The sequence below is a fragment of the Grammomys surdaster genome, unplaced genomic scaffold, assembly GCF_004785775.1.
Source record: "Grammomys surdaster isolate TR1022 unplaced genomic scaffold, NIH_TR_1.0 134, whole genome shotgun sequence".
NCBI lineage: Eukaryota > Metazoa > Chordata > Mammalia > Rodentia > Muridae > Grammomys > Grammomys surdaster.
The window spans coordinates 3,601,649-3,628,926 of record NW_021604592.1 but is presented as its reverse complement, the minus strand read 5'-3'; the positions used below and the strand labels follow the sequence as shown (position 1 = coordinate 3,628,926).

The 27,278-nt window shown below is 38.7% G+C and overlaps 3 protein-coding genes across 8 annotated transcripts in view; all 3 read left to right on the top strand.

The window, feature by feature from the left end:
• Cadps2 (calcium dependent secretion activator 2) overlaps positions 1 to 27,278 on the top strand; it is a 501,414-nt gene that overhangs the window by 150,037 nt on the left and 324,099 nt on the right. The gene's annotated exons all lie outside the window — the stretch shown is intronic.
• On the top strand, positions 11,231 to 12,456 carry Rnf148 (ring finger protein 148). The gene has a single exon (XM_028762531.1). It carries the CDS (start codon positions 11,399 to 11,401, stop codon positions 12,308 to 12,310), a length of 912 nt encoding a protein of 303 aa, XP_028618364.1. The 5' UTR covers positions 11,231 to 11,398; the 3' UTR covers positions 12,311 to 12,456.
• Positions 15,699 to 17,135, top strand: Rnf133 (ring finger protein 133). The gene is made up of 2 exons (XM_028762529.1): positions 15,699 to 16,424; positions 16,554 to 17,135. Exons 1-2 carry the CDS (start codon positions 15,947 to 15,949, stop codon positions 17,093 to 17,095), a joined length of 1,020 nt encoding a protein of 339 aa, XP_028618362.1. The 5' UTR covers positions 15,699 to 15,946; the 3' UTR covers positions 17,096 to 17,135.

Below are 27,278 nucleotides of genomic sequence, written 5' to 3'. Positions count from 1 at the left end.
TACGGGGCTGTAATCCCAGTACTTGCAAGGTGGAGACAAAAAGATCAAGAAGTTCCAAACCAGCTTGGGTTATATGATATTCTGTCTGAGAACCAAACTGTAACTTAAGAGGTGAATGATGAAATGTTAAATAAAACAAAGATTTGCCTTTACATGTATGTAAACTTTGACAACTCTGTGAGATCTCAAGGAAGGAACATTGGCTGTGATCAAACGGACTAGATGGACTGTTTGGTTTTCATTCATAAGATATGCAGCAGGAAGTGAGATCTTGATGTCACAAGAGTGTAACACACACACACACACACACACACACACACACACACACACACAAGATGTCCTGCTTGGCATCATTTTCTTCTCTCTGAAACTAAATATTAAAGTTTATATCCCTTTGAGATGTTGAAATCCAAATTCCAAAAAGAATGGAAATCAGAGGTGATTAGGATAAAGGGCAGAGCACATGAGAACAGGGTATGTACTCTGATGAAAGTGACCCTGGGTACATTCTTTACCCCTTCTATCAAGCGAGGAGGTAGTACCATCCGGGAGATAGAAAGGAACTTCCCTCCAGCTCCTAAGACTCCTGTTATCTTTGGTATGCCAGACTTCAAATCTGTGTGAATTATGTTTTTGTTATTTTTAAATCACCAAGTGAGTGTTTTTCTGGCACTTCAAAACTTGCTTAGCATTTATCATTATCATAATGGCAGCTTATTGAATGTGATAACAATCTTCACCTCATCTTTGAAGCCCTGGGTGCATGGAGACATCATGAAGATAGGAATTGTTGTCTTTCTCTCTGTTAAATCACCGCTGTACTTCTAGCAGCTAGACCTATGTGTATGTTTGATTCTTGATTAACAGCTTGAATGAATGAATAAAAGAATCAATTGTGCAGGCATTTAATGGGGGCTTAGCCTTTGGACTGTATAACAAAAAGGAATAGGAAATCATGCGAGTTACATAAATTACAATGCATGTATCAAAAATAAGTAAATACTTTTATATAGACTAGTACACTAGGCCCAAAACAAGAATGCAAAGGAATATATTAAAATCTTTCAATTGGAGATAAAAACACAACCTTTATAAGAGGATAAAAAGATAAACACTGTTTTTTTAGTATCTGTTAATTTTAAAAAACCACAAAGAACTATGCAAGTAAGCATAAGAAGAGTTCAAAGCCAACTTCCATTTGAAAGCCAGTGAGTTACACATGACACTATGTCTAAACACATAGCAAAAATGTATGTATATGTTATTTTTGCTGCATTAGGAATGCAGATTTTAATATATATTATATTGCATATATATGTGTATAATAGGTACTGTACATATAAATGCAACCAAAGGTGTGTGTGTGTGTGTGTGTGTGTGTCTGTGCGTATGTGTGTATGTGTGTATGTGTGTATAGTGTTGTGTTTATAGAAAGATAAGGAGAGAAGGAATATGTTTGGGTGGATATGTGGTATGTGGTAAGATGTAGGGGAAGAGGTTGCTTCTGTGGGCCCATGGTGAGGCATCCTTTACCCCTGAGGAACCAGCCACATCAAGTTATAGTATAGAATAGAGTTTATTCAGGGCACAGAGAGGAGAGTTAAGAAGGTAAGAAAGATGGGGGGGAGAGGAATAGAGAGTAGAGGAATAGAGTAGTAGAGGCTAGCCATGAGCACATAGAGAGGGGAGGACCATGGGGAGAGAGGGGGGAAGGGGCAAGAGGACAGAGAGGGAGTAGGAAGGCAAGAGCAAGAGAGAGAGGAGGGGGCAAGCAGCCCCTATTATAGTGAGTCAGACACACCCGGATGTTGTCAGGTAACTGTGGGGTAAAGCTTAGACAAAATGCTAACATATAGTATATATTACATACACATATACACATACACACATATATGGATGAATGGACAAAGGAAAAGGAAATTTTGTGGAGATTGCTAAATATGACTGGATTTCTGGATAGGAAGAATTCTAAGTGGGAGAAATTTATAACTCATAGAAATGTTTTCTCTGTTAATTATAAAACAATATTTCAGCTTTTCTCAGGGTACAAAGGCATAGCTATACATAATGTGATACAGACTTCAGATAACGGCTCTTTGTGATTTATGACAGCATACAAACATTATAGACCTCTATATAAGTATCTGTGCCCATAGGTCTATTTCTGAATGTTTTGTGATAAAATTGATACAGACTAATGAATGTATATGAATGATGCATTGATGTAAAACTAATTAAGATGAGAGTTTTAATCAATAAAGCTGGTTTGCTGTATATTAGAAATTCTTTTTATCTTTAGGAGTATTTACATGTAGAGTACCTATTTCAGAAACAGATATAGAAGGAATTTGTTCTTGGATTTGAGAGGGAAGATGTTAGACAGATACCCTTGAACCTCTGGATTCATATTAAAGAAGCCTCTTTCTGGACAACTGTTGCCAATATAATTCTTAGTTGAGGGAACAGTTGTCAAATGGTTGCCTCTTTTGTTTTTCATTGGTGGTCATATAAAGCAAAGTTTGTAAAAGCTGCTGACATATCTTGATGTTTTACAGAGTCAATGCTTAGAAACTTGGAAAGCCAAACACTTGTCAGGAACCTTGAATAGCTTTTCTTGTGGAAATATGAGAATGGGATGAAGAAAACTTATTTTCTTTTTGTCTTTTACCTATCGAAACTTTCCATCCCTCCTCTCCTCCCAGCAAATCCTTCTTCCTCCCCTCCTCTCCTTTTCTCCTCAGAGAAGACCTCTCATGGATATCAACCTGCCTTGGCTTATTAAGTTGTAGTAGGACTGAGCAAACCTTCTTCTATTGAGGCTAGACAAGACCATCCAGTTAGAGTAAAGGGATCAGAGGCAGCCAACAGAGTCCAAGACAGCCCTTGCTCCTGGTGTTAGAAGTCCCACATGAGGACCAAGCTGTACCTCTGTTACATATGTGTAGGGGTAGTAGGTCAATTCCATGTATGCTCTCTGGTTGGTGAATCAGTCTGTATGAGCCCTGATGTGCCCAGGTTAGTAGATTCTCTAGGTTTTATTGTGGTGTCCTTGACCTCCCTGACTCTGTTAGTCCTTCTTCCCCTACTTCCATAAGATTCCCAGAGTACTGCCTAATGTTTAGCTGTGAGTCTGCCCAGAATTAAAAAAAAATACCAAAAATCAAACAAACCAAAATCAAGGCAATAATCCTACTATTCACAAGATGTTCTACAGGATGTGAAAGTGCAGACAAACACATCAGTATCTCATCATGTATAACGGGCAACAAAATGATTACAAAATTAATATAATGTAACACAGGAATAGGCTGTTTTGGCTAGACAAGACTGAGACAAATGAATCTTGAGGGATGAAATGAATCTGATTATGTGGGAAATAGAAAAAAGAAATTATATGGGACCAGGGATGGTGAGGACCTGTTCATTGAGAGTCTTCCGAGCTAGTAGTATTCTTGGGGAAATATAAATAGGTATGACATATGTCATCTGATACTTTACCTGGGATCTAGAGGCAGGCCTTACTTTTACATCTTGTGAGAAAGAACACTGATAGTGTGGCCTTCTCACCTTCAGAAGGTAGCAGAAATGAAAGTCCTGCATAGTTGCCACATAGCCTTGTGGTTCAGAAAAGTTCTTCTGAGTGCGTATGGTCTATACTATTGTCTTCCTTTATGTATCCTTGGAGGAATGAGAGTGAGATTTTGACCTGTGAATTGAGGGGAAGCTACAAGGGTTCTAAATGGAAAAAATGCCCTTGATCTCTTCAGCTGCTATTTCAGACTGCTACAGGATCACTTGAAGTTCATGCCCACTCTTGGATTTAATGTTGTAGGAAAGTTAAACTCATGCAAAACTCTAATGATGATTGGTGGATTGGGAAGGTTAGAATCCACTTTAGGTTTTAGAAAACCTTGGATATGCTGCACCTCCAGAATAGCGTCCACATCCATTAAGTCTTTACCACCAGATCTTAATAAGAAAAGTACAGAATAGAATAGATTAGGAGGAACATCAGAGATGTTCTCTTGATAATTCAAAGGATTCTGCTTGGGCATATTTAATATTTTTTTTGTATGTTGCCTATTTATCACCCTGAAAGAAAGATCTAATCTAAATGGTTTATATGAAGATGATTTTGATCTAACTTCAAAGAGAAATAATAAACTCGTGTTTACTTTAGATTAATCAATAACTCTTATCACTTTAATGAAAATAGCTACAGTATTACATTTGCCCTGATTACTTCTTCTGGTGTCATAATGTTTCTCCAGTTCACTGCCACACTGTCTGCTTGCTAGGTTGAATGAGAAGGAAATGTTTCCAATTTAATGGTAAAGTTTGTGGATCTGGAATCTAATTCACAGTGAGGAAAAAATGTAACTTTGATTTATGCTCATTAAAATAAAATGACATTTTGACATAGTCTAAATATTCTTCTGTCTTTTCATTTAGATGTGACTACAAAAATCAAGTTGTGTATCAGATCTACAGAATTAAAGATTGTCACATTATTCACAATCTACATATTCTGTACTCTTATTGAAGTGATCATCCTTATGAAGACCTCACTAATTAGAAAAATGCATTGTATTAGAAATACCATAAGGCAGAATACAGAGGATTAGCAATTTAATTCATCATTTACTCAACAACTTTCACAAATTGCGATGGTGTACATGTTGTAAAAGGATTCTTAGAAGTGGCATTATTTTTCTACCCCTACTGAGCTATCTTCAAAATAAATGAGACTGAGACTATAAAATTTATTTAATTAGCTTTATAACACAATAACTGGGCAGTAGGTGATCTATTCTAATCCTTTAAACTAATGTGGATAATCTTCCTCTTCCTGTCTCTCTCCTCCTTCCCCTGGCTGGCAGAAGTCCTGCCCCCTTTCTCTCCTCTGCCTCACCATTGGTTGATCAATTTTATTGACAAGTCAGAATAAATGGAGAACAGTGTTTACATAAACTTGAGATAGAAGATACTTAGAATAAGCATTACAATGGCATGTCTGGGTTACAAGATATGAGGGCAGAGAAATCAGCATTTGAATAATACAAGAATAATCTTAACACCGCACTAAAATATTATGCCTATACATGTGATACTAGAATCTTGTTGTAACTGAAGCAAGGATAAGATTATTCTCTGCGCTTCAAATTGGAACAAGATTGATAATCTTATAGAGACTTCCTGTGTTACCTCAGCACTTTGTGCCTCTCCAAGTGTGAGCATGTCTTATTATTAAGGTGCCTGTATCTTGACGAGGAGCCATCATGTTCTGTCAAAGTGTATTCATGTCTCTGGTCATCTTCTTAAAAATTATTTCCTTTACTTTTTGAAATTATAATATAGTGACATCATTTCCCTTTCCCTTTTTTCCTCTCTGACAAAATATACCCTTCTTTTCCTTCAGAGTCATGGCCTCTGTTTTCATTAATTGCTTTAATGTACACGTATGTAAATGTATATATACACATTTATAAATTATATATGTATATATATAAATATATATATATATAATATCAAAAATATAATATATAACACACACACATATAAAACCTGCTCAGTCTGTATAACATTAACTTGTGTGTATGTTTTCAGGGCTGTCCATTTGATATTGGATAAGAAATTGATGTGCCCTGTCCTGGGGAAAAATATTTTTCCCATTCCCAGCATTCCTTAATTGCCTTTAGACAAATGGATGGAACTAGAAAATATCATCCTGAGTGAGGTAATCCAGTCACAAAGGAACACACATGGTGTGCTTTCACTGATATATTGATATTAGCCCAACATCTCAAAATACCCAAGATACAATTCACAGACCACATGAACCACAAGAAATAGGAAGACCAAAGTCTGGATGTTTCTCAGTCCTTCTTAGAAGGGGGAACAAAATACTCACAGGAGGAAATATAGAGACAAAGTGTGCAGCAGAGACAGAAGGAAAGGCCATCCAGAGAATGTCCTGCCTGGGGATTCATCCCATATACAGTCACCAAACCTAGACAGTATTGTGGATGCCAAGAAGCGCTTGGTGACAGGAGCCTGATATAGCTTTCTACTGACTGGTTCTGCCAGAGTCTGATAAATACAGATGCTCACAGTCAACCAGGGTTGACTGAGCACAGGGTCCCCAGTGGAGGAGTTAGAGAAAGGACTGAAGGAGCTGAAGAGGTTTGCAACTCCATAGGAAGAACAACAATATCAACCTTCCAGTGATTCATGGCTCCAGCTGCATATATAGCATATATAGCAGAGCATGGCCTTATCTGGCATCAATGGGAGGGGAGGCCTTTGGTCATGTGATGCCCTAGGGTAGGGGAATGCTAGGGTAGTGAGGCAAGAGTGGGTGGGTGGAGCACCCTCATAGAAGCAGGGGGAAGGGGGATGGGATAGGGGGTTTTTGGAGGGGAAACCAGGAAAAGGGATAACATTTGAAATGTAAATAATGAAAATATCCTATAAAAGAAAAAAAAAAGCCTTTAGTACTTTGTATAAGGTTGAGGTTGGGTCATTTTGAGTCACACAGCTCACTGTTTTTAACTTTCATGTGTTTGCCTGCCTGCAGATTAATGTCAAATATCCTCAGGTGGAAGAGGTGGGATTTCTCTTGAGTATTTTAATCCACGTCTGCTTGTCATGATACCCTTGTTCATTTCGGGGTAGCAGGAATGAAGCTGGCGTAGCGTCACTTCTGCTGAAGTCTGTTGTCCAGCCAGGTGTCAGGAACACAGATCTAAGGGGGTATGGAAATAAGTTTCACAAGACTAGGTGACGCCTGTGTGAAGTGTGGTGTACTGATTGTTTTAACAGGAGCAGAGGAAGCACTAAACTGGTTTAGTGGAAGAAAGGAAAATGTGAGGATTGGTAGTGGAAAATGAAGATGGCTGGGAAGAAGGAGGAGTAGGCAGTGCAGAGACTTATGTCATTCCTAGAAACTCTAGGGGCAGACACCTGAGATTTTCAATAATCAAGAACACCACTGTAAGTTTGATTACTTTTTCCTAGTCTGAGAGAATAGCTATGAGCCAGATAGAAGCAATGGAAAGTGTTCATCCCCTGGGGTGGGGTGACTGGGGCAGTCTCCCACTCGACAGTAGACCCTTTTGAGTCAGGACAATGTTACAGTATTGGAGAAATATGATAGCTTTTCCCCTTGGCCAGAGAACTATCTTGTTCTTTGCCCTTTTAGCAGTGTCTAGTATGGGTTCCATCTCAAGCAATAGGACTTAAATCCACTGAGAAAGTGCTACCCAGCTTCTCCTGGCCATTGTACTCTCCCAGATCCCATGTGTGAGCAAGAAAACAATCCAGAAGCAGCTCACATGTGGTTTTTAAAATCTACTATTTCATGTGTTTAGAATTTTTAGAAGACACTCTTTTAGACTGAAGGTGGTTTGTGATGTTTAAAATGTGCTCTTCTAATTATCACATGTATGTTTTATTGAATATGTGAGTGTTTTGATTAACTTAGTATAAGCTCCAGAAAAAGACTTCATTGCTTTATACAAGAATTACAGAGTTGCAATTGAATACAATAAGAAGTAAAATTTTACTGTAAAATGAAAGGGGTTTGTTTTCAGAAAATCCTTTTGTTGCCTTTAGTAAGCCACTTTGAATCAGCATCCTATTACCCTTAAATCCCTTTATGATGTTTTTCTCTTCAGAAAACAAACAAAATAAGACAACAAACAAAAGAAAAAAATTGTCCTTTCTTTAGCTTTTGTGCCAAATAAGTGTGATTTATGGGTTCTCAGAGAATTCTTGTGATTCCTGACCCTGTGCACTGTGACTTGTGGGTTACTTTAAAAGGTCTCTTTGGTTTTCCCTGTGTCTTAGAGGTGTTACCAAATGCAGTATGGATATACCTGTTGCTTTTCCTTTTCAGGGTTGGTATTTCTGAAGGCATGAATACAAGGTATTTTGTACCAGTAATGGTCAAAACTCAGGAAGAGTGGGGATGAGTTGATTCTCAATCCATGTTACTAAATGATGGTTATAATGTTCCTCAAGATTTCCCTAGTCTATTATAGAAATATTCAGATACTATATACAAATACTATATATTACGTATATACCTTCAGTATCTTTGTAACAATTTCTCTTATAGTCATGCTCTCCTAAGGAATAGGACTGTGTTGAGTTTGTCTTATGTTGGTTTTGTGTGGAATGCACATTGTGTTTGTACTGGCTAGCGGGTATTTAAGGATATCTTTGAGTACATCCCAGGAATTTAGATCATGTATCTGCCACTTCTCTGAGTGCTTGCCTTCCACTTCCTCATTTTCTCCAGTGGTAGTAGAGAGAACTGGTAACTTTACCTCTCACCATTTATGTACTCAGCCAGGAATGGGCTTCTCCATAAGGTAAACTGGGATTTACTTATGTCAATCATAATGATCAAGTTCACTTCATAGATCCACTAAAAACAAATTTGTGAAGCAGTTCTAGCCAAAGACATTAAGAGAATGCTGATAAGTATCAGGGGAAACTTGTTTCCCTTTATCTTAAAGGGGAATGTGGGAGTTGTATTGCACCTCAGGGTGCTGTGTGCCTATGGATAACTAGAACAGTAACCATCCTGGGAGTTCATCAAAAGAACCAACTTAAGAGGAAAGCCAACATACTTTAGAAGGCAAAATAGAAAGATGTAAAAAACAGAGACTTTTGGACTATTGGATCTACTGGACTAGGGAGTGATTGTTCAGTTTCCCTTAATCTACTTGCAAGGGTCAATAGAGTAACGAATTTTGACATCTTAAGGTACTCAAAGTCCATGTGCTGAATAAATGTTTTAAAAGCAATAGATTACAATGGCATCAATTATCTATTCCTTCTTTCTGTACCATTTAGCTATGCTGGCCCCAGGTTAGAAGACTCTTTGCTCTAGTTCTGAGAAAATGGATGCAATTGACAACCATTCCTTGTGGGCTAATAAGGATGCTTAAGGAGAGCTCTTCTGTTTCTGTGTTAGGAAAAACTGGAAGTGGAGGAACATTCTGAGAGCATCTTACTTAACAGATATATTGATAATTACAAAAGCATACTGTGTGGCAAGAGCTTAGAATTTATTGTTTCTCAGGGATGAGCAACTCTGAAGAAACGTCTCCTCTCCTAAGACTACCATTAGCACAGGGCTTTCTAACCTTTGTGACATTTTGAGTTATGTGGCTCTAAGTCACTAAGGGGACACTGTCAGCATTTGATGATGTTTAGTTGTATCTTTGGCTTTTAGCCATGATATGCCAGTAACATTCTCCCGTTAATGTGATAATTTTAAAGAGTCTCTAAAAATAAAAGGCCCTCAAAAGGCAAAATTACATCTGTTTCAGAGCCACTGTTAGTTGTAGGAAGCATTTTGTACTAGGACTATTGCAGAGGCAAAGGAACGTTTCAACCAACATGGCCTTAGTTAATTTATGTTGTACCAAGAAGAATTCAGTGATCCTATAAGTTTTTAAACATTGTTCCCTTCAACCAAACAAGGAAACTCTTAGTTTGGGCCATGCATGTTTTGCTATTTAAACTTTTCACCCTTCCAAAACCAGCAAAAGATTCTGGATGTGTTTGAACAAGACGATATTTGTAGCCCTTGAAAGACAGAGGCAGGAGGATTAGGAGTTCAAGGTTGTCATTGACTGCTTCTAAGGTTTGAGTCCATCTGAATAATCTATCTAAAAAACAACAAACCCTGAAAAAAATATAAAAGACAACTCACCTTCCAAAACAAGTAACCCAAGTAATATTAAAGTTCTTGGCCAGTTCTTACTTTTTCACTGTTAACAGAATCAAACACTAGTTCATACTCTGAACATGGACAACTCCACCTGTGACGATGGTTTGGATGCAAACTGAACCACCCATAGATACAATTAATTGTAGTAAGTGAGAATGTAATTAATATTCATCTTGCAAACAAATATTAACTAAAGAATTATGGTCCCATAAGTATAAAGGATGCTTTTGTCAAAAACTTATGCTCTCCTGAGTTGCCTGCGTTTTCAGTAGCACAGCCTGTTCTGTGCATGAGCCTCATAAGCAAACAAGGTCTTTTCTTTCCCTGTCCTCAAGGCTTTGCAGCCCACCACACAGAAGCTCTCCTATACCTAGGAGATAAATGTTTGAATGAGTATTGCCAATGTATTATCTGTGCAAAGATTTTAGGCAAGGATTCAAAGTAAAAACAAGAGTTGAAGAGACCCCAGACTGGCAGTATGCTTCTCATGTCCTGGGTCATGATTCAAAGTCCTCAGGATAGCACATGAGCTACCAAGCACACTAATAGCTTTTTGCCTTTCCTCCTTCACTACTCTTTCCTTTACCTCCAGTCTTGTTACTTTGCTTTGGCAATTCGAGGTCATTTTACATGTATCAGCCTATCAGTTTCTTAGAGAAGTTTATCTTGAGCCTCTAAGAATGGTCTCCATTCCATGTTGTCTTTTTCTCTATACTTGGCACTTTCTGTTCACAGTTCATGCAATCATTCATATCTTTTATTTGCTTCAAATTTACTCTTAATGTATGATAGTAGGCTCATGATGGGTTTTTTTACAGTATGTCTTTTCAACATTATTATTTGCTTAGCACATAGTAGGTATTTTAGTAACAGACTCAATGAACAAAGATACATTTGCCTTGTGGAGTGGGTCTGTATCAGAAAAAAAATTATTTCCTTATTTCTTATGTTAAATCTTCAGGCTTGGCATTTAATGCCAGAAGACAGTTGGAGTGATTTATTCCCACTGTCCATGGAGTGACCAACTGGGCAGTATAGAAGCATTAAGAAAGCAAGCACATGGCCAGAAACATTCATTAATGTGAATGAATAGTTTGTAAAAGGTTTAAGATATTTTTCAGTATGTCCATATATAAAAAACAAAACTCAACTTATGCTAATCTTAATGTTTACCACATTTATTTATTAATTTTGAGTGTGTTCAAAGTTAAATGTTTGTACTTGTGCATGTATATGTATATATGATATAAAATATTGACATGTAATCTCATGTGAAGACATGAACACATATGTATGAATGCATACCTCTTGACTTATTGCTTAGTAGCCCTTTGACCAATAGGATTTCAGTATGCATTGTACTAATAGAAACTTCTGGATTGGCTTAGCAACCTCTGATGTCACAATTTACCCATTAGGAAGTCATAAATTTCTTGAAATCACATTGAAGTAATATCTACCATCTCTTGAATTTTCCTTATAAGAAAGATAAAGTACCAAGAGTAAAAATGGTGGAATGAGTAAGGTATCTTTCACCTTGGAAGACCTTCTTGATTTATTTAGTAATCTGCTCTCAACAGCTCCAGCTAGCTCCTTTGCCTCCTTTTACAGCAGATATTACTTTGTTTTTCATGTCTATCAGTTAATGGAGGAATGGACCCACTTGGACGTACTCCTTCAGTTCATAGGTCTGTATCATCTCGGCTGTTGAGACTTAGTGTCTTTCTACTACTTAGCCTCCCTGACTCCAAAGGAAAAGCAATATGGACTGCTCATCTGAATATCACATTCCAGGTGGGAAACCAGATCATATCAGAGCTAGGAGAGAGTGGAGTGTTTGGGAACCATTCTCCTCTGGAAAGGGTGTCTGGTGCCGTGGTACTTCCTGAAGGATGGAATCAGAATGCTTGCAGTCCCCTGACCAACTTCAGCAGACCTGATCAGACAGACTCTTGGCTGGCCCTCATCGAACGGGGAGGCTGTACTTTTACTCATAAAATCAATGTGGCAGCAGAGAAGGGAGCACACGGGGTGATCATCTATAACTATCCGGGTACAGGCAACAAGGTATTTCCCATGTCTCACCAGGGAACAGAGAATATAGTTGCAGTGATGATCGGCAACCTCAAGGGCATGGAGCTCTTGCACTTGATCCACCAAGGTGTCTATGTGACAGTCATCATTGAAGTGGGGCGAATGCATATGCCATGGCTCAGCCACTATGTTATGTCTCTGTTTACCTTCCTGGCAGCCACTGTCACCTACCTTTTCCTGTACTGTGCCTGGCGACCCCGAGCGCCCAGTTCTTCCACCAGGAGGCAAAGACAGATAAAGGCCAATGTGAAGAAAACTATTGGTCAGCTGCAACTTCGAGTACTCAAGGAAGGGGATAAGGAGCTAGACCCAAATGAAGACAGCTGCGTTGTTTGTTTTGATATCTACAAAGCCCATGATGTAATTCGTATTTTAACTTGCAAACATTTTTTCCACAAGACGTGCATTGATCCCTGGCTTTTAGCCCACAGGACGTGCCCCATGTGCAAGTGCGACATTCTGAAACCTTAAGAAGCCTAGAGATCTTTCCACAGGTTAAAAGTAGACAAATTTCCTCACTGTACTGTACATCTAGAGAAAGCATGACCCTTTGTTCCTCTGTCCTGCCACTGAAGATGAAATTTGTCTGCTTTGACAATAAAGCTCCATAGCGTGCCCATGAACTGTTGTCTTTTTAGTCATTTTGTTAGACATTGTTGTCTTTCTCCAAGTAAAGAAATTGGTAAATGTTAAAAACAATACACATCTTAATCACCAGCTTATTCAGATTAAGGTACTAATCTGGTGGTGATTTCTGGACAGTTTTAAAGTTTTCTTTTAACCTATTTATCCGTGTGTGTGGGGGGGTTGTTTTAATACTTCATCTAATTTTTATATTCCTAACAGTTGACAGCTCTGTTTAATACACATCACTATAGAATTAGATTCTGATTTATATTGTCATGGTTAATTAATTGTATTAATAGCCAGAAAATCTGATTTCCAAGCTGTGGATTGAACAGGTGCTTTGTTCTAATTACTTTAGCGGATAGCATATGTAATAAAAGTTTTAAAGTGTCTCAGGCCTCATTTAGAGCAGTGTTGAAAAAGTTCACCTGTTTGCCAGAGGTCTTTTAAATCCTGGCCCAGTGAATCCGCCATGGGGGCAGTTTCTTTTAGAAGTGTCCTCTAGGGTCTGCCAGAGTGTAGAAAGTATCACTAGGGCCTTTGACAAGAGAGCAGAGCTAAACATTATGTTTGGTTTCCATCCCAATAATATGTATAACTCATTTCTCTTACCTCCCTGTCTGGTGGGTGGAAAAACACCTGTGTATTACTGAAAAGCTGAAAGACAAGGTATGTGATTTTGGTGAAAAATCTCAGTCTTGGATGTTCACTGTCGATGGCATGTGCTGAGTCTGTGGAAGATGACACACTTTTTTTGCACTTTCTCCATGGACTTGTATATAAACAAAGTCAGTAATTGTTTCTGTAAGAGAAGTCAACCACTGTGGACTCAAAGTTTCACACTAATAATCTTTCTGATTTATGCCACTCTTTTTGAACCTTTTAATTGATTAGCTTTTTTAACTTGACATTTTTGGGCATGTATATAGTGCATTGATTAATGTTTCTATGACACCCATATCCTTCTTATCCTATAAATCTCCACTTCACATCACTACTAATCCTTTTGGGTTATGACATATACAGTGTGACCAGGACTATTTGGGTAACTATTAGATAAGAACGACCCTCTGGGGCCTCGTGCATTCATCAGTGTGTTTGTAACTGAAGCCAATGTTTCCCCTTTCCCCTGAATTCATCAGTAAGAAATAGTTCTGCAGTGGGGAGTAGGATTCTCTGAGGCTCCCCTCCAGCTCTGCTTTACTGTTGATGTGACAATTCTTGTGCACACCCATTGCCAACATCCATCATTTCAATGGCATGGCTTGCCCAGGAGATAGTATTTTGACGTTTTTCTCCCTCTCTTTCATTTTATATTTTTTCTGCCCTCTCTTCCACATTGTTTCCTGAGACTTAGCAGAGCTGTCATAAATTTCTTATTTGAGGATGAACACTTAGTTTCAACACTCCTTATAGCCAAGACACTTTTAATTCACCACTGTTCACTAAAAACAGAGCCTTCTCTGATTGAGACTATGAACAGTAGATAGCTTTGGATATAAACAATATTTAAATGACAGCTTACCCATAACCAACTTCATAAAACAGAAGAAGTGTTATATCCAGTTCCTTTCCCAGACGGCGTTTTTCACCAGGGTTACAGTGCCAGACACAGATTACCTCCAATGTAGTGGTGTTAAATCCAATCATAGCTGTTGGTGCTTAATAGTCACGTTACTATTGCATATTAGTATATCTGGCCTGGCAGACTAGTTTTGTAAATCACAGGACTCACAACTGGGTAAGATCATTGATGTCCCTTCTCTCCCAGCAGCCTGCATAGCACCTTCCAATACTTAGAAAACTAGCTGCAAGGAGACAGTATCTACCTCAGTTCCAGATTGATTTCTCTATCATGAATCCAACGTGTGTGCCGTCTTCAATAATAAGATCTTATCATCTAATTCTAGCTGACAGCCAGGAGGGTTGGCAGAAGTCTATCTTGGTTTGGGACCTTCCTTGACAAACACCTTATATACCAATTTTTGTTCTGTCTGTAGAACTTTCTTCACTCCTGCCTGAAGTTGTTGCTTCATAAACTATAAAAAGTACCTGTTTACTTAGTCCTAGTGAGTCCAGTTTAAAATGACTTGGTTTTGAACCCTGTATATAGAGGCGAAAAAATGTTTACGTTCAAGGTGCAAGCCATTAGCTTTGGCTTTTTAGTTAGTAAAGTGGAAACATTGTGATGCCTACCGAGAATGTATACACGAACATTTGTTACTGGCCAAGTTTGTTAATTCATTAGTTTCAGAGTTATTTAAAGCCATTGAACTTTCTAGTAAAAATGGGGGCAGAGGTGGCAGGGTAGCTAGGATCTTCTACAGGGGATATTTGTTAAGTTTGATTTAAAAAAAATGTTGTTAGCATCATCTCTTTATGACCTGTAACCCTTGTCACTGTCCTTGGTTAACTTTTTAATCTTATTCGGTTTGCTTTGTTTTATTTTGTTTATATCAAGTTACATTTGAAAAACAAGAGTTGTGTCCTTTATATGTGTTCCTATCATCCGTATGTGATGTTGAACGGCTTAAGTATGAGAGAAAACTAGATGTAACAGGATTCTATTCTTTACCAGTGGTTCTCCTTCCTAAGGCTGCAACCCTTTTATATAGTTTCTCATCTTGTGGTGACCCCAACCATAAAATTACTTTAATTATAACTTCGTAAGTGTAATTTTGTTAGTTATGAATTATGATGTAAATGATTTTGGAGATGCAGATTTGCCAAAGGGCTCATGACCCACAGGTTCAGAACCACTGCTTTGAAAAGTCAAAACCAAGCCAGAACCAATAAATGTTTCCAAAATCCTATATCACTTATCTGCATCTTCATAAAAAAAATCAACAGGGACCAAATATGAAAAATTAGTGTTACAGTAACCATTGCTTTTAATGCTCATTTGATCACATTCCTAGTTTATCATTCTTTGTATATTTCAAACTTAACATCAGAAGTGCTTGCTTCTTAGAAAATGTAAAAGTTGCACACTGTCCTTTTATCTACTCTGAGGTTTTTTTTTTTTAAAGGCAATGACAGAAAGGTTTGTTCTCTTTTTTAGTTTAATATGCTACCTACAACCATTTCGTATGGCTCCATAATTTAATCATTTTACAAGGCTACACAAACTGCCTATAAGCACATTAGAAACACTGAAGCCAGTACACCTACAGCATGCTCTGAGCTAATTGGCTGCTTGGTCTTTTATGTCACAATGGCCTCATGCAACAGTAAGCAGTATCTAAAGTTACAGTAGTGAGACAGGGATTTCTTTACTATCCAAAGTTTTTCTCTCTAATAAAACATCTGAAACTCAAGACATCTTTAGAAAGCTCTTGCTAAAACATGTTGGAAGACAGCGTATCTTATTTCCACCTGGAAGATATTTTTTCCTTCCTCGTTCTGAATTGATTGTCAACAGATGTGGCAGCCGTGCCTGTTGGTTGGGTTGGCTCTTAAAGTCATTCGTCAAAGACAGAGATGAATCCTCTTCAGACTGGTACTTGGCAAAACCACGCTCCATCTTTCTGGCTTCTGAAATTCAGTTTTATCTGGCTTGTCAGTCAGAACTGTTGTACAGCAAGTGCAGTTTGGACTGCGTACATGAACATATCATTTCACGTGGGGAACCGCATGCTGTCAGAGCTGGGGGAGACCGGGGTCTTCGGAAGAAGCTCCATTTTGAAGAGAGTAGCAGGAGTCGTTGTGCCACCAGAGGGAAAAATTCAAAATGCTTGTGATCCCAATACCAGTTTCATCCTGCCACGGAACAAAGAGCCGTGGATTGCACTCATTGAGCGGGGAGGTTGTGCCTTCACACAGAAAATTAAGGTGGCATCTGAGAATGGAGCCAGAGGAGTGATCATCTATAACTTTCCAGGTACCGGCAACCAGGTTTTCCCCATGTCTCACCAGGCATTTGAAGACATCGTTGTAGTTATGATTGGTAACGTCAAAGGTATGGAAATTTTGCATTTGATTCGGAAGGGAGTTCATGTCACAGTCATGGTTGAGGTGGGAAGAAAACATATCATTTGGCTGAATCACTATTTTGTCTCCTTTATGATTGTCACAACTGCCACATTAGCATATTTCACCTTTTATCATATTCGGAGACTTTGGGTGGCAAGGATTGAGGACAGGAGATGGAAGAGATTAACAAGAGAGCTCAAGAAAGCTTTTGGGCAGCTGCAAGTTCGAATATTAAAAGAAGGGGATGAGGAAGTAAATCCAAATGCAGATAGCTGTGTCATCTGCTTTGAAGCCTATAAGCCTAATGAAATAGTTCGTATTCTCACTTGCAAACATTTTTTCCATAAGAATTGCGTTGACCCCTGGATTCTAGCCCATGGCACATGCCCCATGTGCAAATGTGACATTCTGAAAGCTCTGGGGATTCAGATGGACATTGAGGATGGAACAGACTCTCTGCAAATTCTGATGTCAAATGAATTGCCTGGAACCTTTTCACCTATGGAAGAAGAGACAAATAATGAACTTCCTCCTGCAAGAACTTCAAGTAAAGTGACCCACGTGCAGGAGGAGCACCCTACTTCTGTGAACGCTGGCAGCCAGCCTCCTGAAGCAGAGGAAACCGGTCATCCTTCACTTGGACAGCGTGACCTTTGAGCAAGTGGATTAAACCTGTTTGTCAAATCAAGTCCTCATGATGACAAGCAGTTTGCTTGAAGTGTGGTTTTTGTGTGTGTGTCATTTCCTGTCACTCTGCTAATTTTCCAAATTCACTGTCAAGCTTCAAATACAGGGGAAAGAAAACCTGGCAGAATTTTGTGGCTTTTTACCTCTGCTAATTTTAAGTTTTTGTGAATGTATTCTTGATAGTGTACCTGTGTTTATTTCTAGTTAACCTGTGTTAAAACGAGAAACAAATTTACCCGCTAAATTGTGCTTATCTGTTTATACCTGGTTTTATTTTGGTAAAAATTTTATTAATATATATTTATATTTTTCTTAAAAGAAGCCATTAGTTATCTTTCATCTTTTAGCAATAGTAAAAATTAATTATACTATAGTAATTTGGATGTCATTTTGTTGCAGTGTTTTTTTTTTAATTCTTGAAAATGAAAATCTGCTATACAGAATATTTTGTTACTTATCCTTAGTCAAGAGTTCTGTTCAGTTAGTAAATTTTATGTAAACTTTCTGTATAGCAAGAAAATGTTTATAAATAAAGTACTAAAACTCTTAAAAAAAAACAGTCCAGAATTTATTATAATTTATCCTGACTCTCATAGTAGTTTAGCATCATTTCAATGAGTCTTTGAACTCTCTCAGGCAAAAATGGAGTTTCAACTACTAGGCAGTGCTTGGAGAGACCTAGTGAGCATGAATTCTCTGAACTGTTCCATGCAGGACAGTCCTTGGCTGCAAAAGTAACCCTAAAGAAGCTATTAGAGGAGGAAAGATATTCGTGCAGGGGAAGCAGAGCCAAGATACAGCAAAACTTGAACAGATGCCAGGATGAAGCCACATCTTCCTGTTATGTACAGACCTTTGTGTTCCTGACCCTGGGAGCGTTTGACTGTTAATCACACATACCACCACTGAATTTTCCATGCTTTAATGGTTTTCTTGGGACAATGGAGTTATCCTGTATGGTAACAAGTGTCCTATTTGAGAGAGAAGGACTCAGAGACTCTACAGAAACCCTTTGGGGATGATTGAAGCCTGAATAGATGAGCTGATATGTGTAGACTGAATGCTGGCCACTGGGACCTGGGGCTTGGAGGATCTGGGACTCTAATGGGAGCTGGGGCTAACAGCTCCTGAGATTTTCACTACAGCTGCAGAGATGACTGTGTGGGCTTGGGGCTGTAGCAGAGTACCTGCAGCCACAAATCCGTGGGTTCCATTTCCATCACCTTCAAACACCACTATCAAAAACAAGCGATGTCTAGAAGTGTTTATGTCTGGTACTGTAGCATTTTCTGAACCCAAAGTTCTAGGAACATTACAGCTCCTCACAAGTTTACATGAGCTCTTCCTTCGTAATAGACCATAGTACATGAGGCACTTGCTCATACTTCCCTCTCAGAATGGGACCTTGTTCTCCTTTTCCTCCTCTGTATCCTCTTGGTTTCTCCCCACCTCCCCTTTTTTGGGGGTATCACTGTCAAGCTTAGGTTTGACTTCATCCGCACATTTAAGTAATCACCATTTCACTGATGGAAAATATCTTTTGCTACTATGGATACTAAGCATTTAATAGTGTATCCCTTGTGGTTCAAGGATTTTGAGTGAATTCTTTTAAGGTGAGCTAGAGTTTGTATTGGAGATAGGAAAGGAGGAACAGGTCTTTGAACTTAGAAATTGGGAGTGCTGAGTTCCTCGTGTATACCTGATAATAAGACTCAGAGCACTACAAAGCTGCTTTCTTATCAAAACAAAACAGAAGCTTCAGTCTTCATGTTCTAAGGCTCTGTTGTAAACAAATCTATAAAGCACTTTTATTCCACATTTCTTTTATTTTGTGTTTAGTAGCCAGGACCTGGAATTAACACCACTCTGTTAGATATTAATTATGATGTTACATATTTATTATAGTTTAATTTTTACCTGCACTATAGGTAATGCCATTTTTTTCATGGACACTGTAATGTAAATACATTTTGCATGATCCAAATGCAACTACCATTTTGAGGACATGGTACTTACTGGCGTTTATACTATTTTGCCACAGTGCCAGCATCATGGTGAGTTTCCTTCAGAGTTCTTTTTTTTATAGGTTTGGTATTCTTTCAGTAGTCAGAATTTAGTTTCCTACCCTTCAACCCATGATCAGTAGGGTGTTGATTTTTAAAATCTAAAATTAGATTGCTTTTCTCATCATTAATGGAATAAATTGCTTAACATTTATCTAAAAGGAAAGTTTCTAGTATATTTTACCTACGATTACATGACTGAAATAATACTGATTAAACATAATCCAAAGTGCTAGCATCTTTTTGTCTTGCTGTAGAATGTCTGTTAATGATCTGAAAAAGAGATTCTGGTCAATATCTGTTTGAAGTAGCATGAGTCCTTCATAGAGTTTAGTGAGACTGAGATCTGGCTGGCCGGATGGGCGCATTGTATACTTAAAATGGTCTCTTTCCAGATATCTGCTTATTGAGACAGCAGACAAGAACCAAGAAGAGGAATAGCAATGTCTGGAGAACCATGAGGGGCAAAGGGAGAGTCTTCCCATGTTGTTTCTGAGAAGCAGTCATTGCAATGGGGATTTCAGCCTTCCATTTCACTGTTCATCGATAAGCACCTCTTGGATTTTTAGAAACAAATCTGTTTCTTTTGCTGTGATTCTCACTGTTTAGGTCTTACTGTTGAGATCTTACTGCATTTGCTGCCTAGAAATATCTTAAAAGATAACTGGTTTTCAACAAAACAAGGTTTTACTGGGGTATGTGGGCGGGGTATACAGAAGCAGGTGAACTGACAACCCGGAATCATTGGAGCTGTTTCTTCAATATATCTGTGCAGACATCCCATGTCGTAGCTACACCCAACTTTGTAACACCTCTCTCCCCAGGTGTGTCCTTTTGGCAGGCCAAGAGGAACTGTACGCCTGACCCGCTTAGGTGCATCATTGTTAATCACTAAGGCCACTCTGGTTTTAGAAACTTTTCTGCTTTTGTTATATTTCATCTCCATTTCATCAGGTGACTGCTGTGTAGTGTGGGGAGGTGGGGGGGGTGGTATTCAGAGATAGGTGGCTGCATGTATGTACATGTACATGTATATATGTCTACATAGAAAGGCCAGAGATTGTCAGGTGCTTATCTCCATCACTTTCCAAATTTCTTTGAGACAAGATCTCTCACTGAACCCAGAGATCATTGATTTGGCTTGACTGGTCAGCCATCAAGCCCCAAAGATTCCTCTGTGTCTGCTTCCTCATCTGGAAGTATAGGAGTACACTATAGTTCAAGGTCACTTTTTCTGTTGACATAGGTGCTGGGTATTGGTAGGTATAGGTGTAGGTATTGTAGGTCCTCCTGTTTGTGTGACAAGTACACACACACACACACACACACACACACACACACACGAATCCCAAATTGAGGAAACAGTAGAATTTCTAGGTGAAAATAGAACAACTGGAAATTGAATGAGATAACTAAAATGAAACATTAAAATATTGATACATGATAAGCACTTAGTTATGATTTACTCAAAAATTTCTTTCCTATATTATGTTTTATATTCTGTTGATTTTCCTGTGATCTTCATTTTTATATTATTTGGCCTGTCTCTCCTTATATTCCTGTTTGTAGTGATGCATGACTTCCAACCTTTGAGACACATGTTACAGAATGGAGCTTGTAAGTAATCTAGGCATGGTGCAATAATAGCTATAGTACAGTACCCAGGGTACAGTTGATTCAATTACATACTTCTTAGGTATGAACTCATGTAGTCATTGCAGTAACTCTGCAACATTGTCACTATTAGAACCCTATTTTTAATTTTTCAGTTTACTGGGATTGAACCTAGAGTATCATGCATATTAGCAAGTATTCTATCAGTGTATCCCAGGCAGGTCTAACTTGATCCATCTGAGCAGCTGCATTGCAGTCTCATATAGCAGGGTCTGCCAGTGGTCATGTTCTCAGAGTCAGGATATCAAGATGGGGAAAGTGCTCAAATGATGAAGCCAGTTTAATGATAAACCTATATTTATAGTTAGCGTAGTACATGGTTCATTGTCTTGACCTCAACACTGTAAATAGCTTGATGCTTCAGTTTTATGTAAAGGAGAAACTATTGGTATGAGTACAGTTTTGAAAGCTTAAAGTGTAAGGCCAAGGAAGAAAAACTCCAGCTAAAGGCATTGGCAGTGCTGACCAAGGAGTTGGCAGCTCTCTTGTGTGGAAAGCAATTATTTACTCAGAAGGTTTTGATGTATGACACCTTTCTCAATGAAGTTTGAAAGCATAGCAATTTTCATAGTTTCCTTGGCTGTTAGATATTCTCTGCACTAAGTTCAGCCATAAAACACAGATCTTCTTTTCAAGAAGAATAAATGTCCCCCCCCATCAAGTTGCCTGCATTTAGTTTCTGTCCCAGGTGAACACCTCAGAGTCATGGTGATTCCCACTTACAGCAACGACAATCAGCATCACCTGTCTTAGGTCTTGCTTAGGTAAGCTTGCAGTCAGAAACCTTGAGGAGCCATTGGATGTTTTCAGTGAGTCCTCCACTGCCTTGGATGCACATTTGAGCTTTTAAGAATCTTATCTAACCAGAGGGTCTGTTCCTTTTAGCTAAATGCATCACACACTTGTAATCAGAACTAACATTAAGTGAGAGTAATTATGAATATTAAAACAGTTGCTGTGAGGACGTTAGGGTTTTGAGATAAGTTTAAGTGCATTTCAAGTGAGCAGTTGGTCTGATTTGTGCATATAAATGCTTCTTCCAGCTCGCATTTGCCACCACCGTCACATCTGCTGAGGAAAATTAATGGGTATTAAGCAGATTGAAATTTCCAAATCAGAATGACAGAAAATAACTGAAAAAAAAATGGAGCATTGCACACACAGGGGAAGAGGATAGATTCCAGTTCCTATGTACTGTGGCCTTAACATGTTATGGTTTGGATCATAAATGCCCCTTAATGCTCACTGTGTACAAGGCATTGTTCTCAGTTGATGGTACTGCTGGAGGGTCCTGTCACTTTCAGGAAGTGGAGGACAGTTTGGTCAGGTGGGTATGCCCATGGAGGGAGATTGGGTCTCAGCCCCTTCTCTCATTTTGGTTTCTGGCAGTCATGGGGAGAGCAGCTCTCCCTATGTTACTTCCCATCATGCTGTTCTGCCTTGCTACTGGCTCAGAGCAACATGACCAAGAGACTCTAGACTGAGACTTATGAAATCATGACCTTCCAGTTATCTCCTGAACGTGACAGCAACAGGATGCTCTGTTTCTCATACAGATATCTGAATGCTAAAACAATGGGTCAAAGATGCCATTCCAAAGGGAATCATGCAGACTTCCCCCTGCTGCTGACTTCCTACCCACTGGATGGTGCTGAGCCCAAATAAGTGCAAAATGAGCTATTGGAGGGTGTGTAGCCAGCTGAATGTCGTGCATGCTGTCTTCTGTATGAACGACAGCACTGTTTCTCTAACAGGAAAGTTCATCACTAGTTTCCTTCTTGACTGTGAGATTTTCCTGCATCCTCAGTGGTTCTTTAATTCATTCAGTGAATACTGATTGCTTGACAAATGTTATGCTACGAATCCAGCAGTCATTGCCCTCACGGGGCTCACTACCTAGTGGGAAGGAAAATAATGTGTTATGTTAGATAATTATAAGCTCTTCTGAAGGAAAAAATACCACAGGAAACCAAAGACAGAGTTGTGGTTTCATGAAGAGTTGTTACTGACAAATAGTTGAACAGGTCTTGTCGGCTTCAGTTTTCACTAAGACACAGACAAAGGTTCTCCGGAGGGAATCTTAATTAGGGGATTGTCTTTATCAAATTGCCTGTAGGTGTATCTGTAATGCTTTTTCTTGAACTTTTAAAATTATGTTTATGACTGTTGTGTCTACATGTATGTCTGTGTACCAGATGTGTGTGTGTGGTGCCCAAGGTGTCCAGAAGAGGCAATCAGATCATTTGGGACTTGAGTTACTGAAGGTTGTAAGGTGTCAGGAATCCAACCTGGGTCCTGTGGAAGATCAGCCAGTGCTCTTAACTGTTAAGACATCTCTCCAGCCTATTTCCTTGATTTTTTAAATAGGGGTGGGCAGACTTACCTAGTTCATGGTGGGCGGCACCACTTCTAGGCTGGTGGTCCTGGAATCTGTTAAGAATGCTAGTGGTTGAGTCTACGCCCATAGTACCCTGAACACACTTGATCTCATCTGATCTCAGTAGCTAAGCAGGTTTGGCCTGGTTAATACTTGGCTGAGCATGAACCATGAGAACAAACCACAAGCAGTATTCATCATGATTCCTGTGTCTGCTGCTTTTTGAGTCCCTGCTATAACTTCCTTCAGTGAAAGACAGTGATATGAAAACTAAGCTAAATAAACCCATTCCTTCCTAAATTGTTTTTGGTCATGGGGTTTTTCACAGCAACAGAAAGCTAACACTACAAACAGACCTGAAAGAACCAACTGATCCCATGCACACAAAACCAACTGTGTGTTGTAAAGAGCCAGGAGGGTGAGGAGATGCTTTTGTCCCCTTGGAATACCTGAGGCATATTTAACCTGGAAGGCAGAGGTGAGTGTTAGTTGCCATTAAACATGTGAAGGGTGCCTTGGGCCAATTTACAGCTTCTTTGTTATTCTAGAGACTAGAACTAGTTGAGAAAATGTCAGCTGTAGGGAGAGCTTCTGAGAAGTTAGTCCTAACCACTGATCATTCAACTGCAAAGTGGCTTTCTGTAAAGCACTTTTTAAATGTTAGCCATCACTATGTTGGTGGAAAAGGGTGGTAAGGGAATTTTTATAAAGGTGATTGAATTTATGACTTTCAGGTCTCTCATAGTAATGAGGATCAGACTCTAGGATTAAAAAACAATGATACTGTTTTCCACACAGAGTTGCCATCTGGTGGAAAAATAGCTAAGTACAATTCATAAATTGGAAAAAACGTTCAACAACAAGCATGCGGTTCATTTCTCTTGAACTTACACACTGTCTGCTTTTAAGATTGTTTTACTTTGCCAAACTTTTTTTTTTCATTTTGAATTTTGGAATTTTATTCCTTAGCTTCAGATCCTTGGGTTATGAAGTGTAAATAACTCGCCATCATCATGGTTCATGCTTTATAAACCTAGGATCTGAGAGGGTGGTAACATGCTCTCTGGTGTCCTGCTAATATTGGGGAAAATATAATGCTTTGGCTTATATAATATCTTCTCCAGCTTCTATGTCAACATTGGCACAGCAAGCTATTGCTCCTCTTCCACTGGGAACAGGTGACTTTTCCTCCTTTTAAGGTCCCATTCTTGTATATTGTCACATAGATGGCAAATCCAGATAGTCTCCAATGACCTACTTTTTTGTGTTTCTGTTTATAACAAGTTCCTGCATGTAGCCTTCCTTAGGTCTTACTGAAGTCTTAGTAGTCTTAGTAGTGAGACGGCCAAGAAAAGTTTGTCATTGGATGAGGAGAATCTGTGCTGATCAGTAAGTTACAAAATTCCTGAAAAGGCAAACTAAAGGACTTACTGCCAGCTGCCACCAATAGGAAGCTCTACAAGTGATGAGAGTGTCCAATTTATTTTTTAAAGCTTTATGTTTTTCGGGTAACATCTTTGTTCAAATGGATGGAGACTCATCTCTGTCCCTATAACAAATTTGATAAGCTTTTGGTAGTTTTGGGATTTAGGTTCATTCTAAGAGCTTTGGATTTGACGTATGAGATTTAGGTTAGCTCTAGGGAAGGATCCTTTGAAGTGAACTCTTTTCTAAGTTCCTGATAAAGGTCTAAATGTGTCATCTCTTATCTGCATTAGCTTTTTTAGTAAAGGAGATAATTTGTAGTCAGTTTTAAGAGATATTTGATAAGGAATGGGGTTGGCTGTTAGTGGTTTCCAGTCTTTAGGATTCACAGATGAGTAGAAATCCTCTGCTGATATTAATCCCCTCATCTTTCATATATATATATATATATACACACATACATACACATGTATACATGTATCACATAACCATAGATATCTCTCAGTCCCCCATTAGGAATGCTAGTATAGCAAGCATTCATTACTAGTAGCTTTATATAGCAAAAAGTCATTTGTTTTCCTCTGCCAGCATAGTAAATGGATTTAGTTTTATGAAATATATTCTCACTGCATGAGAGACACCACCTCTGTCTTCTTTTTAAGCTAGTATCGAGATCTGATTGCAGACATTTGGAATGACTATCTCAATGTTCAATCAAGATCAGTTTATGAACCTGTATTTTCCCACTACATAAAGGATAAGAAAAAGCATGTCATTGTATCACTAGTGATGACCTAATCAGAATATAATTTGCTTTCATACATATTGTTGGGAAAGGAACATATAGAGAATATTGAAAACCAAACAAATGTTTCCTTAGACTAGAAAATTTGTTCTTCAGAACAATAGAAGTGAGAACTGGGAGATTTGGTGAATGGAGGAAGTGAAGACATGGAGTGCTATCAGAGAATCCACTGGCTGGCTTTGATTATTCAGAGTAACTCAATGTAAATATAATTTATATTCCGCAAAAATAAGAATTGTTTGATTTTTTTCAATGATACTCAACTTACCATTGTTACGGAATTCACAGGTTGATAACATCTGAAAAACAGTTTAAGAAAAAAACCATTCTAAAATTGATTCTTCAAGGGCATTACAAATTATGAAACTCACGAGACAGTATTTTATTTGGCTTTATCCTGGAGAAGAAGCACCTCTCCTAAGTGGGTCTCTTGTACATTCTCAGTATCTCCCTGCCTGAAGACATGCTGGCAGCCTTCCCAGGAACCATCTCATAGATAGCCACAATGATTTGGCAAGAAGAAAATGTTTTTCTAGTCGTTATGAAATTCTTTTGAATAAAAGAAGCAATGTGCAGTTCAGATCAGCAGCGCTGTGCATATTAAGTGCTTCTATAGAAAAAATATATTTGAAATCTTATTTGGACAGCTGAGCAGACTAAAGATGCTGCTTCTTTATAGTCATCACATTCAATTTTGGTATTAGCTCCCCGTGACTTCATTAAGATTTCGATTATCTCTTTGGAATATGAGCCCGGCAGATGAATGAGAAGAGTGGTATTTCAGCATACTCCAAAAGAAGGCCAGGTACAATTAAATTTCACTAAAATGTAGAGAAAAGTTAACACCCAGGATATGTTAGACGCTCTCCAATGTCAGGTTGATAATGCCCTGCTGAATTGGTTTGTGTGGAATTTTCACAAGATAACTGTTTGGTAACACCACAGGTGTTGGGCAGTGCCCAGCAGATGGTCCTAGGGTGCACAATGGGTGGGTGTAAGAGAAATAAATAAACTAGCATTATCATTGAGATCAAAGACTTAAGTTTTCTGCTCTTTTTTTCCCCAGAGGCACTATGTCATTAGTCTAGCCACTTCTCAGCTTAAACCCCTTAATCTGAGAAAGAAAATTATAAGCCACAAAACACAGAGTAATTGTGCCAGTGAAATGAAACTGTGTCCAAGATCCAAGATCTCTAGAGAGATAGTACCTGTTCATCAGTGGATACATATGCTTAGTTCTCATGCCGCTGATATTTGCCTGCCTATGGTAACTCTTGTTGTGAAAGGACATGTGATTAAGATATATGACAGTTCATGAGACAACCTATCAGTGTCACACAGTATCATATTGGTCACGTAGGGAACTATGTATAGTTCATTCTTTAAGAACATCACAGATAATAGGAATAACTAGAGAATACAATTACCCGACTAACAAAAATGAATCTCTCTTTTGCCTTTGGACAAGATTCATGGTGTCCATTCCCTCTGGGATGTTTTCCTGTCTCCCACTCAAATGTACAAGTTTCTTGTCTTCTACTACTTAATGGATGAATTATGAAAGTGACTGAAGTTCACAACTTTGAAGTCTGCTTTACTTCATATTCTTTCATTGTCTCCTTTGTTCCTTCTTTTCCAGGGTTTTTCTGGGTTCCCTGGCATTGCATTATACCCTGGACCTTTCGTTCACCTCTTATCCAGCTCTGCACCCCCAGATGTGGCTCCTAGTCTCAGTACTTGGCTTTGCTCACATCTCTTCCCATGATTCTTTCTGCAATATGGCTTCCCAGTGTATCCAAGCATGGAAAA